Below are 20,726 nucleotides of genomic sequence, written 5' to 3'. Positions count from 1 at the left end.
GCTAGCCCTGGCGCCAGCCACGAAGCCTGCCAGCTGTCAAGGAGATCAGTGCAGGGGGAGTCTGGGTTCTGGGGCCCTGCACCTCTAGCTGCTGACAGGCAAAACTCGTGACATGGGTGGGTGACACTGTGTGTGTGTTAAGGTGTGCCCTCACTCAACTGACACCAAGGCAGAAAGCAGGGCAGGTCAAACAATGCTGCCTTTTATGCAGTTTTTCCATCCCTCCCCCAGAGCACTGGGATTGGAAGAGACCTCAGGGAAGGGTGACAGTCACTGGCCGGCTGCACAGTCAATAATGAGAGCACTCCTTCCCCTGCTTCCCCTTGTTCCCCCTAACTCCTTATTTTAGTTTCTGTTTCCCTGCAGGCAAGCCCAGCTTGAGCTTCGAAACTCGAAACATTTTGAAAATGTTGAAATGTTTCGACTTGCCTCGTTTGGTTTCAAGGCTGTTTCAAAGCTGTCTGTTCATTTCGATTTTGCTGTTTCAAGCTCAAAACGAGTTGAAATAGCATTGAAACGAAACTGCCAGCGACATTTCACACAGCCGTATTATTTATCTATGTATTCATTTCATCTGGGGTAGTGGTTGCTACACCATTCACCTCCTTGCTGGTTTTTGGGAAGTGGCCAGTTGCAGTGGTGCATAGCTGGGGCTTCCCTCTATCCTGCTGATCCCCATCCCCCTGTATGCTGTTTGCTGCAAACAGGGCAAGCAATTTTCAGGCAGTTTGCTGGGAGCAAGAGTAGTAAGGGGAAGGGAGAGTGAAGCCAGGCACCAGATCCTGTCCAGGCAAGGTGAGTGATCCAGAGCTGCCTGTGACTTTGGCTTCCTGAGTGCTGTTTGGTGGGCTATGTGTATGTCTGGGGTGTGTGCATGTACAGTTGGTACAAACCGTTCAGGAAGGAGAGGCAGGGGAGAAGAGCAGGAGGAGTTCCACTTATGTAAAAGAGCACTATGATTGCTCAGAGCTCCAGTATGAAACTGCAGACAGGCCTGTCAAAAGTCTCTGGATTAGGGTCTGAGGAGAGAGCAACAAGGGTGATATCATGGTGGGGCTCTGCTGTAGACCCCCAGACCAGGAGGAAGTGGTGGATGAGGCTTTCTTCAAATAGCTAGCAGAAGTTTCCCAGTCACAGGCCCTGGTTCTCATGGGGAACTTCAGTCATCCTGACATCTGCTGCGAGGGCAATATAGCAGTGTGCAGGCAATCCGGGAAGTTTTTGGAAAGTGTTGGGGACAACTTCCTGGTGCAAGCACTGGAGCGGCCAATTAGGGACCATGGTCTTCTTGATCCATTGCTCACAAACAGGGAAGAATTGGTGCGGGGTGTAGTGATGGATGGCAACTTGGGCAACATGATTGAGTTCAAGATCCTGAGGAAAGGAAGGATGGAAAGCCACAGAGTAAGGACCCTGGACTTTAGAAAAGCAGACTTTGACTCACTCAGGGAACTGATGGGCAGGATCCTCTGGGAAGCCAATCTGAGGGGGAGAGGAGTCCAGGAGAGCTGGGTGCACTTTAAGGAAGCCTTACTGAGATTGCAGGAATAAACCATCCCGATGTGCAGGAAGACTAGCAAGTAATGCAGAAGACCAGCTTGGCTTAACAGGGAACTCTTCAGTAAACTAAATCACAAAAAGGAAGCTTATAAGAAGTCGAAACTTGGACAAAGAACTAGGGAGGTATATAAGAGCATTGCTTGGGCACACAGGGATGAAGCCAGGCAGGCCAAAGCACAACTGGAGTTGCAGCAAGCATGTGATGTGATGGATAACAAGAAGCGTTTTTACAAGTATGTCAGTAGCAAGAGGAGGATCAGGGAAAGTGTGGGTCCCTTACTGAATGGGGGAGGCAACCTAGTGAGAAAGGATGCAGCAAAGCCTGAAATACTCTGCCTTTTTCACCTCTGTCTTCACAAGAAAGGTCAGCTCCAATAATATTGCACCTGGCAGCACAGTTTGGGGAGGAGGTGAGCAGCTATCAGTGATGAAAGAAAAGGTTAGAGATTATTTAGAAAAGCTGAACATATACAAGTCCATGGGGTGGGATAGGATGCACCCGAGGGTGCTGAGGGAGTTGGCTGATGTAATTGCAGAGCCTCTGGCCATTTTCTCTGAAATCTCATGGTGATTGGGAGAGGTCCTGGATGATTGGAAAAGGGCAAACTTAGTGCCCATATTTAAGAAAGGGAAAAAAGGAGGATCCAGAGAACTACAGACCAGTCAGCCTCACCTCACTCCCTGGAAAAATCATGGAGAAGATCCTCAAGGAATCCATTTCAAAGCACTTGGAGGAGAAGTAATTGATTAGGAGCAGTCAGTATGGATTCACCAAGGGCAAGTCATGCCTGACCAACCTGATTGCCTTCTGTGACAAGATGACTGGCTCTGTGGATGCGGGGAGACCAGGGGATTCAGTATACCTTGATTTTTAGCAAGGCTTTTGATATAGTCTCCCACGGCATTCTTGCAAGCAAGTTAAGGAAGTATGGACTGGATGAGTGGATAGTAGTGGATAGAAAAATGGCTGAAGCATTGAGCTCAATGAGTAGTAATCAATGGCTCGATGTCTAGTTGGCAACTGGTATCAAGTAGAGTTCCCCAGAGGTCAGTTCTGGGGCCAGTTTTGTTCAATATCATCATCAACGACCTGGAAGATGGCATGGAGTGCACTCTCAGCAAGTTTGCAGATGACTCCAAACTGGGGGGGGAGGAGTAGATACCCTGAAGGGTAAGGCTAGGATTCAGAGTGACCTAGACAAATTGGAGGATTGGGCCAAAAGAAATCTCATAAGGTTCAACAAGGACAAGTGCAAGCCCTGCACTTAGGATGGAACAATCCCATGCACTGGTACAGGCTGGGGGTGACTGGCTTGATAGCAGCTCTGTTAAAAAGGACCTCAGGGTTACAGTGGAAAATAAGCTGAATATGAGCCAACAGTGTGCCTTTGTTGCCAAGAAGGCTAATGGCATACTGGGCTGCATTGGTAGGTGTGTTGCCAGCAGAGCAAGGGAAGTGATTCTTCCCCTCTATTCAGCCCTGGTGCAGCTACATCTGGAGTGCTGTGTTCAGTTTTTGGCCCCCCACTACAGAAGGGATGGGGAAAAACTGAGGGAGAGCTCAGCAGAGGGCAACAAAAATGGTTCTGGACCTGGGGCACTTGACTTATGAGGGGAAGCTAGGGGAGCTGGGTTTATTTAGTCTAGAGAAGAGAAGACCAAGCGGGGATTTGATAGCAGCTTTTAACTACCTGAAGTGGGGTTCAAAAGACAATGAAGCTAGACTGTTCTCAGTGGCAGCAGATGACAGAGCAAAGAGCAATGGTCTTCAGTTGCAGCAAGGGAAGTTTAGGTTAGATATTAGGAAGAATTGTGTTACTAGGAGGGTAGTAAAACAGGTTACCTAGAGAGGTGGTGGATCTCCATCCTTGGAGGTTTTTAAGCCCTGGCTAGACAATGCCTTGACTGGGTTGATTTAGTTGGGAATGGTCCTACTTTGAGCAGGGGGTTGGACTAGATGTGACCTCCTGAGGTCCCTTCCCACCCTCATTTTCAATTATTCTATCTATTGCTCCTGAGGCCATTGGCAGCTGCCATGTCGGCAAACTGACGTTACAGCAGGGGGCATTTGAGCACATAACTGGCCCAGGTTTGCGGAGTACAGCTGCTTTCTATTTAGGTTAATCTCTTTTCAGAGTGCTTTGCTGCTGGATGAGCAAATTCAAGAAAGTTGCTAAAGCCCAGACATCCTAGAAATAATGACTTTGCTTTATATACAGAAAGAATCATCTGAATCTTTTGTGACTTTGTATATGTATCGTATTTCCCTGTATATAAGATACATTTTCACACAGGAAACCAGGACAAAAGACTGCGTGGGGGAGAAGTTATTGATATAATTTTGTTTGAATTTTGGTCAACATTTTATTGCAATTATTTCATTTATTTTTGCATATTTTTAAGACACTTCTTAAGTTTAGAATCCTGTTTTGGGGAGAAAATCTACATCCTATACACTAGAAAATACAGGAACTAGAACTTTTCAGTGTACGCACACATGTGAAGTCAATTGTAATCATGCTTTTTTTCCTGCAAGATACTTCTTGAAATGATTAATTCTATTTTGGGGAAGTGTACAAATTTATCTCTATCATTTGGTCTCTTTCAGCTCTTCTATATGCAACAATTTTTGGAAATGTCACCACCATTTTCCAGCAAATGTATGCTAACACCAACCGATACCATGAGATGCTGAACAATGTGAGGGATTTCCTAAAATTATATCAAGTCCCAAAAGGCCTTAGCGAACGAGTCATGGATTACATTGTCTCAACATGGTCCATGTCTAAAGGGATTGACACAGAAAAGGTATGAATACATTTAGTAATAATCTAGACATTGAATGTTTCCATCCCCTTTGTCCTTTCCCCTAGAGTGAACAGTGTTAAGTAGTGTAAATGTATTGACAAAAATATGAGCATCGTGTAACAGCATTAACATTGTTATGGTTGCATTCAGAGAGAGAACTGATTACTTGGTTGAAGATTTAAGGGAAAACGTTGATAGTTTTGTAAGTGTGCTTTGTTTCACTGAGGGCTGATTTTCTGCTTTCCAATTTTCCTTTGACTGTTTATTACATTGTATTTTGAAATGCACTAAAAATATTTTTTTAAGTCTTCAGAGAAATTTTTCAAAAAATATTTTTCATTTTTGAAATCTGTTGAATCTGGGCATGTCTACAGAAGACACTGCGTATTAGCCTAATAACAGTGCGCAGTAGCATGGAGGTTAAAAACCGTGCTAATAGCCTACTGCGCAGTGTTACTAGACTAATGGGCAGTAAGCATCACAAAATAACTGTGCGCCAGCACTACTGTGCAGTAACTCTAGGTACTGCGCATTTACTTAATACTTTATTAAGCAAGTACTAAATTAATTGTGCAGATCTGAGGCACATTAATAAATGTGTAGATGCACCCCCCCATCCAGTCAAAATGTGCAATAAAAAAACATTTAAACAAAATAGCAAAACTGGAAAGAAAATTCATTGAAGCAACTAAATATTTTCTTTTAAAGTCAAGTAGATATTTTCTTTTAAAGTTTGAAAAAAAAATGTGAGATGCACAAAAACATTTGATTACAAAACACTATTATTTAATAAAAAGACCAAACTTCAGTCCTTTTCCCATTAAACATTTCAGGCAAGGTTATTACTATAACTTGAACTACTAACAGAAAACTATCCATCAGCTGCTTATGGTCTGTTACCTCCTGTTACTATATAACAAAAATAATAATAAAATGTAACTGTAAAGAGAAGCAGAGGTATTATTTGTGTGTGATATCTTTTATTGGACCAACTATAGTTGTGAGAGATGTTGGGCAAGCTTTTGGGTGGGCACAAAGCACCCTTCTTCAGGTCCTTAAATATTCAGGTCTTTAGAGTGAGGTCCCTTCCAGCCCCTAACATCCATGAATCTTCAAATTTTTAGATTTTTATTTTGAGTTTGGCCCAAGACACTAATGCCTGAAAGCTCTTACCACCTGAGGATTTACCTGTAAATTTATTCAATGAATTTTGTGTGATATGCCAATTTCTAATGGACAGGACATCCACATATCCTATCCACCATCAAAATAGTACAAGATTTAATAGACAAACTCTTCTGGGATGGTCTTTCCAGTTCATGGCTGAAGCAAGTTTTGGTAGGCTCACATCGCTGCGAGTTGTTCTGTTTCTGGAGTGTTAATAAGATAGGATATTCAGGGCCAGATTTTCAGTTTGCCAACTTCACTGGCTTCAGAAGAGCCAGACTAGTTCATACCAGTTGAAAACCAGGCCTTAAATCTTTATTGCTCATGACAATTTCAGTATTGAGCCTGTAAAGCTACTTGTCAGGGGAAAAGACTAGCAGCAGAATATTGCTGCCTTGCATATAATACTTTCAGGGCAGTGATATTCATGTTTAGTTAAATATATAGGACTGAATAGCACGTGATATGGGAACTCCATTATGATAATACCTCTTGGGAAGGCATACCAAAATGGCATACCAGTGGGCATAAGAGTCTAATAATAAATCTATGAAATAATGACCATATGAATGAACTGTTAACTATGGAAGTCAAGTTAGCTTCCACAAATATGCAGCTTTGTGTATTATATAGTTGGGTTAATGCAAACAGACTTTAGTTTATTGGATCCTTTTGTTTGTCTACGCCTGATTCTTTAACATGTTCATTTCCTGTTCATTTGTACAGTTCATTTGTACAGGCATCTTATCTTTGAAGTGTGCTGATATATACACTGTTAATAATGAGCATTGTCAGAATAACTACTGTAAATGCAGTCAGTTCTCCTGTGGTAAGCCAAAAAAAAGCGAAATATCGACTTTCGTTCCCCTTGATCCCCTTTATCTCATTTTATTTTTGTGTTTGATTAGGGAAGAATATTGTATTATTCTGCTAGAGTCTGATTAGACTTCAATGGTGCTTTGTAGTTAATTAAGGGAATCTTTGCTTTAATTATTGAGATTTTCTTTTGTAGTTTCCACATGTCCAGTTTTATAGAGTTAAAAAATGCAGTTATAGCCTATAAACATAATAATCATTGGCTTACACGAAGTACTTGTCCCGCATGGTAGTAGTGGTTACTTAGTTAGATAATTAACATGGCAATAAAATCGGTGATTTAGGTTAATAGTATTCCCAAGATGAAACCTTGCCTAACGGAGACTCTGATTAAAACCTAAGTCAATGGAAAGACTCTCATTGACTTCAGTAACCTTGGGATCAAGCCATTAACAGTTTCATATAATCATTTTTTTCCTTCTAAAAATATAGGCAACTGGAGACCGGGTAATTGGAAGAACTTTTGCCCTTGTTTTGCTATTCTGGTATTCAGTATCTTGTAATGGCTACAATCCTGCAGTGGACACTGCCTGCATAGGCAAAGTGCTATGATTGCATTGAGCTGCACTGAAGTCAGTAGACTGGGTGCAATGACCCATTTATATGCTATCGACTGCAGGATTGGAGCCAGTGTTAGCACTCTTATGGGAAAGGTGGGAGGCTGGGCAGCTGGCATTCACATGGCCCCGCTGGATTTTAAATTCCAAACTATGCTGTGAAATATTTCAATAAGAAAAAATGTTTGTGTGCATGTGGTGTATTTCCCAGTTGGTAAGCGCTAGGAAAACTACAGTAGTCACAGTTTTCTATCCACAGTCACAGGGATTAGTCATTTAAAATCAGATACTTTGCACTATGCTGAGGGCTTCTGTTAGCACTTTTCTAACTGCCTAAAATGCAAAGGAAACATTACAAAGATCTGTGTCTTAAATATTATGGATGGATTAGCTCGCAGTGAATTGGATCATAGTATTTTTATTACCTTACGTGTTACACAGTAGTCACAACAAAGATTGGAAAATACCATGCCAAGCTCATCAGTCTGACATCTTGTGGAAATGTTTCCATTACTCTGTGGGCTGGATACCTTTTCTAGCCTGAAAGCCTTTTCCATCTTTTGATCATAAAATAGGTGTAATCCTGCAGCAGAAACATAGAGTAGAAAGAAAGGGACTTTTATATTTTTTGATTCTTCTCCCTGCCGTGGACGAGGTGTTCCCAAATGAGCATTTCCTAGTTCCCACTGTAGTTTTGAGAATCTCAAATGATGGGTTTTCAATCAATCTTGGAAGATTACACACAGCCTATTCGAGTTCACTGTAAGAGAGGTTTTTTGTTATAGTCAACATACATTTTTCCTCTTAGCTTCATCCTGATCTTGGTCTTCTATCCAGATGACCAGTAATCAATCCCTGTTGTGATTTTTCTCTGTGTTTTCATTCCTGACTTCCTTCAAAACCAAAGGAGTTTTCACAGCATATATTTTGTTGTCAGGCTGCCTTTGAAAAGCAATTCTTTCCTGGGCTGCTTACATTTGTGAAGACCTTTCATTGTGTTTCTTCTTATTCCTCAGCAAAGATTTGTACCCATTGTGCAGATAATTGGCAATGAAGCGCTGAGCTTTGGCAAGTTTTAATATCCATGGATGGCTGTTTTGCAAATATGCATCGCTACATCCTCATTTGTTTCAAATAAAAGCATTTTATTGCTTTCTTTGCATTGGAGCGTACCTTCTAATGTCATTTGTCATGATTACTAGGATATATTTCGGTCAGTCCAGCATGCAGTTATTCAGCACATAGAAGTCATTTTCCTCTTGAAATCCAAATACAAAGCAAGAGAAGGCTCTCACACAGACACAAAATTAGGTTATGTTTTTAAATACTATAGCAGGTTCCCATGGTAACAAACAACTGCATTGTATTGGCAACAGTCAGGGTATAAATAAATTAATCGCAGCTAAAAATTAACAGCTAAGGAAATGTGTTTGAGCCTAAAATATGGAAGCATCTTTGCTGGGGGCAATGCACCTTTATCATAGGTGGCTTGTTTATTCTTCCATTCCTAGACAAACACAGTGAGCAACTATTTATTCTTATTCATTTGTGAGCTTCTTCCATAGAAAGTTTCTTTGAAACCTGCATGAAATCCAGAGGGCCTAGTGATAGGTCCTGTTGCAGATACAGATAGTTACATTTTGTAGGTTATCCATATAGTCCTTTCATGTCCCCAGAAGGGTTAAGAAGCATCCGGCTTTCATGCTGGCCTCTCTGAAGACTCAGTACCCCACCCACTGATGGCAACACTCAACTTTTAATGTCTTGATGCCCATCTTGCAGGGGACATCTGACCCCAGTGGTCTTCCCTGCCCAAGTGCAGGGGGGATGGGTCCGATGATCTCTAAGGTCCCTTCCAGCCCCTAAAAAACTATGAAACCTCAGTGCTGAGCTCCCACACTGACCAGGTGCTGAGCTCCCGTGCTGCACAGTGCCTTAAAAGTACAAGCTGGGTTGTGCTGGTAGTTTTGGGAAAAATTTGTCTTCAAATTTAATCCTCAACCCCCAGTGCTTATTGTTCTCTCTCTTTTTTCTCAAGCCTTAAATATTTATGAATAAGAAATCTTTTCTGAATCTAAGAACATCCCTGTGTTTATTTTTAGTAGTTCAGTGAAAGCACATGGCCTCTGGTCAATAATCTTAATGCACTTAAAGGTCAGAGCCCTAACATGACCGGTAAGTTGACAAGACATAATGCATGTACTTGCACTGTAGATGCTTTAACATGGTAATAATACATGGCTGAAGTATAAGAGGAATTTTTATAAAGAGCTATTCATGCTCAAGTTACTCACCCAGTAATGAGTTAAATATAGTGTGGTTAAATGCATGGGAAAACCTAGCAGCGATTATATTTTTAACAGGATCTCACACTCATTAGATCCTTTTTTGCTGAGAGAGGTAAAAAACGAGCCTGAACACTTTCTGAATATGATCTTTTTAAGTAGTTATAAAAATATTTGTACGCATAGTCCTATATATAAAGCACTTGCACTGAATTTGAGCTTCTTAGCTCTAATCAAATGCACTTGACAGCAAATGAAAAATTAATAGGTTGCAGCTCTCATATAGGAAATAGGTCATTACACGTTAAACAGCACAACCATTAACTTACATCCAGCTGTTTCGATTAAGGTCGTACTCTTCTAATGGCAAAATTCTGAAATGTCAATAAAGCCCAAAGATTTTCTTTCCTTGAACTCTTAGTTACTGTTTGGTTTAAGATTCTCTTTGAAAGTAATAAAATAAATTACCCTTTTTGCTAGCTAATTTCTAGCAAAATGTAATGGTCCACTTGCCAAATAAAAGGCACAGGCAATACAAATACTAAATAATAATACTGAGAGCCAGTTTTACTTTGTAACCACTAAATGGAAACCATGGGAAAATAATTTGGTGCTAAAGCTATTCGTTCCTAATGCCGTGGTTTTAATATGTAATAATACAGGACTGGCTGGGTCATAACAAATAAAATAATATTGCAATTTTGTTCAACATTCATTCAAGCAGGTTCAGTGCAGCTTAACTGTTAATAAGCTGTTAATAAGTTCTTCAGAAGCCATTATAAATATTATTGCTGTCCAAGATGGATTGCCCCTAAACATGTTTCCAAATATGGTGCCAGGTTTCAATATTTATATTATGGAATTATATTAATTATATTATATATTTCCATATATATATTATATATTTATTTATATGGTCCCATGACATATTTGCTTGTTTAACCCTTACTACTTTTATTTCCCTAATTCAATCCCTGCAGTACAAGATCAGGGAACAAAGCTTCTGTCCTTGACAGCTACTGGAAACTTCCACCAAATATATGGCACAACAACCATGAAATGTTGATATGATTTTCATAGAATCATAGAAAATGAGGGTTGAAAGGGACCTGAGGAAGTCATCTAGTCAAACCAAACTAGCTCAAAGCAGGAACTTCCCCAGATATATTATCCCAGCCAAAGCTTTGTCTAGCCAGGTCTTAAAAACCTCCAAGGATGGAGATTCCACAACCTCTCTGGGTAACCTGTCCCCGTGTTTCACTATCCTCTTGGTGAGTCACTTCCCTTGACCTATGGGCAACACACCTACCGATGCAGCCCAGTATGCCATTAGCCTTCTTGGCAACAAGGGCACACTGCTGGCTCATATTCAGCTTATTGTTCACTATAACCCACAGGTCCTTTTCTGCAGAGCTGCTGTCCAGCCAGTCAGTCCCCAGCCTGCACTGGTGCATGGGATTGTTCCGTCCTCAGTGCAGGACTTTGCACTTGTCCATGTTGAACCTCATGAGATTCCTTCTGACCCAATCCTCCAATTGTCTAGGTCACTCTGAATCCTGGCCTTACCCTCCAGCATACCTACTACTCCCCCCAGCTTGGTGTCATCTGCAAACTTGCTGAGGGTGCACGCCATCTCATCTTCCAGGTCGTTGATGAAGATATTGAACAAAACTGGCCCCAGGACCAACCCCCTGGGGCACTCCACTTGATACCAGCTGCCAACTAGATATTGAGCCATTGATTACTACCCTCTGAGATCACTGCTCTAGCCAGTTTTCTATCCACCTTACAGTCCGTTCATCCAACCTGTTTTTCCTTAGCTTGTCTGTGAGACTGTTGTGGGAGACTGTATCAAGATCCTTGCTAAAATTAACATATACCACATCCACTGTTCCCCTCTCCATCCACAGAGACAGTCATCTCATCATAGAAAGCAATCAAGTTGGCCAGGCATGACTTGCCCTTGGTGAATCCATGCTGATTGTCCCTAATCACCTTTTTCTTTTCCAAGTCCTTAGAAATGGATTTCTTGAGGATCTGCTCTGTAATTTTTTCAGGGACTGAGGTGCAGCTGACCAGTCTATAGTTCCTTGGATGCTCTTTTTTCCCCTTTCTTAAATATAGGCACTATATTTTTCCTTTTCCAGTCATCTGGGACCTCTTGCAATCTGCATGAGTTTTCAAAGATGATGGCCAGTGGCTCTGCAATCACATCATCAAACTCAAAAAGACATAATATAATCTGGACAGGGATTTCCCCTATTTAATCAGGACTTGATTGTCAGCAGGCTTGGACAGAGGCAGAGAGTGAACTCAAAAGCCCCCCTCACCTTGCAATGCTTGGAAAGCAAAATGCTGAAAAAGGGTCAGGAAAGAGACAGGGATCTGGTCCCACCTCTTCTCACATTAGCCCAGAGACCCAGGTTGATGCACCAGGGAGCTCTCTGAATAGTACTTGTACAGAAAACCAGGGCTGAAAGAGATCTTATGGGTCATCAAGTCCAGTCTCCTGTGCACATCCTGTAACCCCAGAAAAAAATAATCTCTTTCACTGTGCTTCTGGGATGTTGCAAGAAAGGACTGAATCTGAGACCTGTGTATATTAAAATATTAGCCTCTAGTATTTGAATGAGAAGGGCTGCCTTTGTTAGTCACTACTGCAGCACACCCGTAAGCTTCTGTATATGCCACAGAAAAGGACAAAAAACCACGTGGGGTTTTGTCCCCACACCTCCCAGAGTGCTTGTGCTGGGGCTGTGCAACTTATCACTGCTTCCAGCAGCAGAGACGCCAGGGTCCAGCCAGAAGGGAGAATCTTCTCTGGATGCCTGTCCTTTGTGTCCTTTGACCACTGGGTGACCTCCGTATTTAATGGGACAGGAGTAGTCAATATAGCTCAAGTGTAAAAACTTTCTCAGTGGGAGAATTTGAAGCTGCCATTATTTGTTAGCCAAAATAATGTGGATGGTGCTGCTGCTGTTACCTGAACAACAGATTTTAGTATGTATGATATTTCTTTATGGTAAGGGTGGCCAAAATTTGGAATGGGCTCCCAAGGGAGGTGGTGCTGTCTCCTACCTTGGGGGCCTTTAAGAGAAGGCTGGATAGGCATCTGGCTGGGGTCATCTGACCCAGCGCTCTTTCCTGCCTAGGCAGGGGGTCGGACTTGATGATCTGTTGAGGTCCCTTCTGACCCTGGCATCTATGAATCTGTTTGCTCACGGTGTTACCTGAGATCTAGCCAGGGGCAGCTGCACTCCCATTTCAGGCTGGACTGCACTATGGGAATCTCCAGAGACTTTTTTTTTTTTTAAGTCCCAAAATCAGTCAAGAATCCCCTCTCCTTTCCCCTCTGTGCTCAGAGGCATGCCCCCTCCCCACCACCCCTTCCTCCCCTGCTCACTGCTGCTGTCCCCACTGTCCTAGGGTCTGGAGGAGCTTCTGAGCTGCTCCTGCTTGCCCCTGCCGGGCTGCACAGAGGCTGGGTTCATCTGGGACAGGGGCAGAAGCAGTGGAGTGAGGAGCTCCTTCACCCTGCCTGGTCCCCACAGGAGCAGGCAAAGGAAGGGGGAAGCCCCCACCCATTGCAGCTGCTGCTGTCCCAGCAAAGCCCAGTAGAATCAGGCAGGAGCAGCTCGGAAGCTTCCCCCTTCCACAGGACAGGGGAGAAAGCAGCAGTGCGGATTGTGGGAGAGGACAGGAGGGGAGGGAACATGACTGTAAGCATGGAAGGAAGTGAGAGGAGATTCTTACCTGCTTCAGGGACTTCAGACAGTCTCCAGAGGCTTCAGCAGCACAGTGTGCCTGCAGTAGTGGAAGAAGGGAGGAAGGTTGGGAGTGGGGTGCAGCCACCCCTACAGCTCAGGTTGCTACTCCTGCCCCCCCCGCCCTTTTGCCAAATCCTGGATCCACCCCTAGATTTGGTACTACGCCCCATCAGCAGGCCATTTCATGGCTAGATTTGGTATCGGTAGAGAGGTGAGTAACAGAACTGAAAGGATTGAAACCTTTCATTCTCATGCTCATACACAATGTGGACAAGGATCTTTGGTCCTGTGCCATCAGTAGATGATATAATGCCCTCCTGCCTGCTCTTTTCAGACCATAAACTGGCCTCTGGGCTGAGCCCCAGGCACCTCCTCACAATACAGTGTGGTCCTGTTTATCTTCACCCTTTGTTTCCAGACCTTCAGCTTTTTGCATCTTTGTTGACGAGATTGAATTTAATCCAAAGCCAATTTGTAGCAATTTTTGAGTGTCTCCAACACTTGTTATTGTTATCCAATTAAGAAATTGCCTTTGTTGCTTCTGCATTACTAAATCTGTTTCAGCTCTCTGGTCACCAGTACAACTCTCACATTGGTTTTTTTTTCCTTTCCTTTTTTTTTTTTTTTGGATGAAAAATAATTAGCCTCAATTCACAGATCAGTTGCTCTGAGCATTTAAAACAAACCACATAAGTGACCTTGGAATGTTTGACAGTACAACTAAATAATACCAAGCCATCCTTGTGTAAATTAAATCCTGAATACCAGCCTCTTCAATCCAGTATATTATATTTATCCTAATGCATGTGAGATTAATACCTGCTTAGTCTCTCCTCCATCCCATTTCAGCTCTTTGTAAAATGATCTGATTTGCTATGTGAAAGTACTCAGTGATTTGCATATCAGCTGTTTCTTAACTCTCCATCTTTAGCAGCTAATCCAATGCCTGTTGTAATGCTTTTGGCCAGATTTGCAGAAGACCCCAACACCTGACACCTGATTTGATACGTTTGTACAAATTCCCAGCTAATTTAGTTGGGTATCTAAGGGGAGTTATGCTCTTTGGAAAAAATCTGACTGTGATTGTGTCTGCTGATCTCTTCTAAAAGCCTAGCTCTTGCTAGCCTTTTCCCAGCAGGAAGGAATTGGTTTGGGGACTAACCAGTCAAAAGTCAGAGGGTTTTTCTTATGTCAAAGTTGACTGTATAAAGCTTTACTCCGCCACCAGTAAATAAATCATTATAGCTGGTGCAGTGAGAATGTGAGAATCCAGTAAGTTGAAAGAGAATTGCAAATTGCTGCAGTCTGTAATTTATCAGCCTGGTGCCCCCTTTGTTAACGCGTCTTAACAGATTTGACAATATTCACTAAGCTATCCAGCAGCCTTTTCAAACTGAAGGAGATTTAAGAAATATTTAAAACCTTTCTAGCAGACATTATTTGTACACATTCTTAATCCACAGAGTCTTTGTTTTGATTCATTTGCTCTTCCTCCAGCTCTTTTTATAATCTCTGCTCCCTGGAGAGTTCTTTGAACTATTCTAGAGGCTTATCTTAAACTGCCTGAGTATGCTTAGAAAATGCTGGGGGGGTGGGGGGATCAGATTGAACTTCCTTGGGAATTCTTCCCTTCCAGATCTCAAATATACAGCACTGAGGCATGGATGTGTTGTACCACTTATCTGAGTGCTTTTACCACTGCTCTTACAAATCTTTGGCTGCACACCCAGACATCTTGCTCGCCTTCTAAAGAGGCAGCATGCAGGGATATTACCTTTCATCTTCTGTCCCAGGCTCCAACGTGCATTGAATCTTTTCATCTGCTGTCGTTGTATCGGGGCTTATATCCTCTGTGGATGTAAGCCAGGAGAGGCTGACAAAGATCAGATTTTGAGCGCCCTGTAATCACTGGTTCCGGTTGGATTTCTCACCCAGAAGATGCTCATTATCCACTATGTTACCTCTTGCCATAAGTTAAGCAAAGCTCACGTTCCAGCACCTGGGGTTCACACTGATTTAAGTCCAGTAGTCAGATGCTGCTATGTTATAGATGGGTGTCTGTGTGCATGTGAATACCACCCCACACTTGTGACACAAAATGTATCACAGTCTTCACAGCCTGTCCAGCTGATGAAGAGCATCCTTTAGAGAGTCTACTTTGCCTTCTGTTAGGTGCCCTTTATGTACCTAAGGTATCTTCTGCAGCAAAAAGTCATTGATTGTGTTCTTTTAAGATGCTCAGATCCACATGGGGTATTTGTTTGTGAACTCTGAGATCTGCGAACTCTTACATTTTTTACATAGCAACTCTTTTGGTAGCATTGGCGTCTTGGCTCTGCAGTGTACATCCTCCTAGACTTGTGCTCCAAAGGTGTCAAGCAATGAACAGTCAGGAACCGATGTATATTGGTCTGTTTATAGAACATGGACTCCACTAAAAACAAGCCTTGACGACGACTCAGGAAAAATCTTTCCTCTTTGGAAATTGTCTCAGTGCTCTTTGATATGTTTCCTAAAATACGGGCAGAGTAGAAACAGCTGTCACATGGAATCTGTAATCCCTCTAGCATATAATGCTGGTAAACATCAAGAAAGTGTTCTGCTAGTCAGCTAGCTACTTTGGCTTTAGAGAATACCCTTTCCTTTGAATTACAATGCACTGTCTCTCACTCCGATGCGCACTGCCATTTATTGGCGTTATAACATTTGCATATAGGTCAGATTGAAAATGGTGAGCTCAAAGGAGATGTTTTAGGGTGTGGACAAATGAACAGGTGGATGGTGACAAGCTAAGCATGTGATTTGACACGGGGGGGAATTTGCATCTGGCTGCCCCAAACAAATAAGCAGCTTGTGTTCAGTTGTGAAATCGAGCATTCACGTGGAGTGGGGCACACCGCGCGGCCCTACAGCAGCCCAGGGCTTGGGATCCCAGCCTCTTTGGGATCCCAGCCTCCTTGGGATCCCAGCCTCCCACATTGTACTGTGCCATAGCAGAGAGTTCAGCATTTGAAGGAGGTGTTTGGAAGCTTCCAGGTTCATCTTCCCTGTGTCAGCAGTGAAAAAACCCCATGGTTTACTTGGCAGTTTCGGTCTCAGAAGAAGACAACACCATTGTCACACTGCAGCATGAACCATTCCTGCCTTGATCTCCTTAACCACCTGCATATCAGCCAGTACCGGCTTGGGATGAGATATCAGACTTCTCCACTACCAAGAATGTACGTCTCTGCAAACTCTCATACACATCAGTGCGCAGGTGCAAATCAGGCTGCAGCATGGCTGGCACCAAAGGGCCAAGACAAATGGTTTCATTAGCAGTGTTGAATGAGCCTGTGCCACCGCATCTTTCATGGCGATATACTGCCATGATAATAAGGATATTCTGGCAGCAAATGAGGATCACTTGCTCTGGGACTATTTGCAGTCTGTTGTCACAGGTTCTGGATGCTGGAAAATAGTGAAGACAGGTGGAACGAGCTTGTGCGGTAGCCATGGGATAACTGCCGGTGGTGGAAGAACTTCAGGATGAGGGAGGCCATTTTCCAGGAAATCTGCACAGAGGACTTGAAAGGCAAACCCACAGCCTGATGTTCTTGACAGCCTGATGTCCATGGACAAGCAAGTGGCAGGAGTAATCTGGAAGCTGGCAACTGGACCATCCCAAGCTACATTCTCATGTGGATTCTGCCATGCACAAGACATGTGTTGTCAGTAAGAAGGTACTGAGCCAGCTTATCCTAAGGCCTGCCAGTCCTCAGAATATGATCAACAGCTTTCTCCAACAGTATCAGAGTCGGGATGCATGTTGCTGCGCTTTGCCATCTTTCCACAAGGCTTTGGCCATCTGCAACAGCTCCACGTTGTTTTCCCAGATAAAAGACAGAAGGTTTGCCAGAACTGTTTGCAGCTTAGGGGATGTTCATACTGTTCATGCTGAGGGTCACCCATCAAGTAGCAATAATGTGGGATGGTAGTTGGCTGAAGTGGAGAAAGACCACATACAAACCAAACCTAAGCCTAGACTTTGTGCAGCACATTTACCACTGGTATGTATACTGAATTGCTTTTTAGGGTTGCATCATGTGGCATCATGTGTTCATAGCTTGGGGGGGGCGGGGTTTGAATGGGGATTACCTCACTTTACCCAGGTTAAATCTGTGAAAAGGCAGGGGTTGTCAACCTACGGCTTGCAGCCCATGGAGCCATTTGATCCAGCCTGGGGAGCAGGGACTTTGGTGGTGGTCACTCTCCCCATCCCACCGTGGGAAGAAGCAGCAACAGCAGCTGGATCCTAGCACCCGTTTGCTCACCTGCCTCTGACTGAAGCTGGGTCGTAGTGGCCTGCAACCATCAAAGGTTGCCAACTGCTGGTCTAAAACCTTAGGATGCAGATGTCCAGTTCTTGCTCTGGGTGTCTTAGCTTCTGAAGTGGAAGCCATTGTTTCTTTCTTGGGTATTTCAGAAAGTTCTTCCTCAGTCTTACTGAAAAATGAATTGTGTTTCCACCCAAAGATCTTCTTTACTGCAGCAGATCCGAGTCATGTTCATGGATCTGGTGGTCTCCATGGGACACTTTCAGAAAGCTCGATGCTTGTATATGTACACTCAGAAAGCAACTATGCAAAACTCGAGCCAGACTCTGTAGAGGTCTGCACTTAAGCTAAGAATTCATGTGTTAATATTCAAGTTATCCAACTTTTCTCTCTCTTCTTCCCCCCTAAGTATTTCCCCATTTACTTTTATTTCATGCTATATCTAAGATGCTTTGCTAAATCCTTTAACACAAAATACATTCTTATGTTTCGTTATCTTTATTTTCATCCTGTGTTCTCAGTTCAAGGGGGAACAAATTGTAGAACAGAAAAAAAAAAGAAATATTCAGCCTGTGGCCAGATCTTGGCTCATTATTCATTTACTGTTGTCCTTGTCGAAAAGTGAATGTCTCTCTCAGTTTGTACGCGGTAACGTTTTGTTAAAAGAATCACTTTCTAAAAGGGAGTCTCTTAGATTGTGAGTTCAGTTAATTACTGAATTCTGCGGGATTTACTCAGCTGGCTTATTCTGTGCAGTGGAATCTATCATACCTTCTGTTAATGTGCATAATAGAGACGCTCCAATGCTACAAAAAAGAGTATGACTCAGAGTGATCAATTTTCACGCTGTATTGTTAATTCAGTGGGCTGTATTTTGAGGAAATCTGAGGATGTTTTGTCCTTGATGGACTTAATTGCTTTATATTAACAACAATAAAAAAAAAGATGCAGGAATTCTGGCAATCTTTCAGGATGCAGTCTTTGGCCTTCTGTCGTAATATATTATGGTAATTATAGTTCCAGTGGTATTTAGTTCACACTCTCTCCTCTTCCCTCCCCCGCACCTATTTTTTTGCCTCTGAAATGAAGAAGAATAGAAGACAGGCTTTGCAAACCAAAGTCATAATGTGATTACAGCATGTACTATGAACGCAGAGTATCAAGGCTCTTGGCCTATGTTAGCCAAACCAATTACATTATTAAATGAACTATATTAGGAGCAAACTAATTCCTAACAATGGCATAAATCCAATCTGGATATGGATGGTATAATTGCCATTTTTGATTCGGAAAAGGCAGAAGTTTTCAGTAAGTTTTATTGGAAAGGAGCTGGATGATGTATTCATACCTAAGAATGATAAGAAAATATTTTCTATGCCATCAGCAACCAGAAGAAAGGGCACTTTGTGCCTGAAAGCTTGTCTAGCATACATCCCAACTACATGGTTGGTCTAATAAAAGATATTGCCAAAAAGTCCTTGTTTCTTGTGTATTTGGACCATCACAGCTATAGCACTTCAACCCTAACAGTGCCCAGGGTAGAAATGAAACAGCAAGTACCGAAGCTAAACATTTTTAAATTAGCAGCAGTTGATAACTTGCACCCAAGAGTATTAAAAGAATTTGCTGAGTTCTCTGGGCAACTGATGTTCGTTTATAATAAACATTGGAATATTAGAGAAATTTCAGAGGATTAGAAAAAAAGACATTCATGCTAGCATTTCAAAAGGGTATAATATGATTAATTAGACAGGGTGTCAGGTAAAATCATGGAAAGACTGAAATGAGACATGATCAGTAAAGGACTAAAGGCTGGTAGCATTATTAATGCAAGTCAGCATGGTTGTATGCAAAATATAACTTGTCAAACAAACTTGGGGCTTTTAGTGATACCATAATGAACTTCCATGTGACATTTGACTTAGTTGGGCATGGCACTCTGATAAAACAGCGTTAAATAAAATCAGTGTAGGCTATGTTGAATCGATTAAAAACTATTTATCTGATAGATCTTAAAAGGTATATTGTTCATGGGAAATAATCTTATGTGGGTGTTTCTAGCGGGATCCCAGATTATCCCAGTTGATAAAGAACTGAATTAAGAAGCCCCGTCTTTTTTGCTTATTGAAGAGGAGATGACTTTATTACAGTCTACAAACTCCTATCGTGGGATATATTTTTGATAGGAGAAGGCTTTTCAGCAGAAGAAGCATAAATGATAAAGTGGTGGAAGCTAAAAGCACGGATTCAGACTAGATAGAAATAAAACATTTTCAGTAGTGAGGAAAAAGAGACATTGGTATAATGTCTATAGGGACGAAGTGGATTTTCACATAACTGGAAGGCTTTAAATCAGGACTTGGATATCTTCTGAAAAGATGCTGTAGCTCAAACAAAAACTATAGGGTTGATGCAGGAATTACCATGGGATGTTCTGTGAGCTGTATTTTATAGGAGATCAGCCACTCTGACCTTGACATCTGTGAATCTGTCGCCCTACAGTTTACTTTGCCTGGAATACTATGAAGGATAAGAGAATAAATTCTCCTTTCGGATTTTCAGTCTTTTTGATAGCAGAACAGTTTAGATCTATTTGAACAAGGAAAGGTCTCAATATTATTAATTAAAATCCAGTTCTACATATTGGATTCTTTAGCAATAACATCAAATCCTGTGGTTTTAAAGCAGAGCTCTCCCATCATTAAACAGAAATTAAAATCATATCTTTAATTTCTGCATTAGCACAAATATACTTCCAAAAAATTGGTTCAGCATTGCCTGAATCTCAATCTTTCTGCTAAAATGGTTATTAATATTCTAAGCACCAGCAAAATGGTCATAAACTGGTGACTGTTTTGCATCTGTGGAGCAAACTAGCCAACTTCAGTAAGTGGAGAACTTGCTCAGTGTTGTACTGATTGTCAGTTTTCTGTATCCAAGACCTCCAGAGTGTAGCTGATTTTACGTCCATTGGACATCACTTGGATCCTATCGCTCATTTTTTCTAGTAAACCTTAAAAGAATGTTCCCAGTAAAATTAGCTTCCGTATGTGTAAGGATTTACATACTAGAGTTATACGGATAAATCACAATGAGCAAATTTGAGAAAAGGTGCTATTTTAATGCACATTTAACCAGTCCAGTTCTTACAGTTACTGAAAAATCATAGCTTTTCTTTTTCTTTAGCTCTGTGCTTGGTTAACTTTTCTTTTTTGTTACTGTGTTTTTTTAATCCTGAAACTCTTTTTATTTAAACTGTAAGCTTTTTAGGGAAGGCACTGTCTTGGCATTTGTACAGCACTTGGCACCGCGGAGTTCTGATCTTGCTTAGGTGCTAGTTTAGTACACGTAAATAAATGATGATCTCTCTCAAGTTTATTGGAAACCACC

General features: G+C 42.1%; 1 protein-coding gene across 1 annotated transcript in view; it reads left to right on the top strand.

Moving 5' to 3' along the window:
• KCNH5 (potassium voltage-gated channel subfamily H member 5) overlaps nt 1-20,726 on the top strand; it is a 229,694-nt gene that overhangs the window by 141,723 nt on the left and 67,245 nt on the right. Inside the window, exon 8 of the mRNA XM_014517429.2 lies at nt 4,169-4,368. Within this exon, the coding sequence (XP_014372915.1) occupies nt 4,169-4,368 (200 nt within the window). The remainder of the gene's footprint in view (nt 1-4,168; nt 4,369-20,726) is intronic.

This window comes from Alligator sinensis, unplaced genomic scaffold, assembly GCF_000455745.1.
Source record: "Alligator sinensis unplaced genomic scaffold, ASM45574v1 scaffold13_1, whole genome shotgun sequence".
Lineage (NCBI taxonomy): Eukaryota > Metazoa > Chordata > Crocodylia > Alligatoridae > Alligator > Alligator sinensis.
Note: the sequence above shows the minus strand (reverse complement) of the source record. Positions and strands in the feature narration are given on the sequence as shown.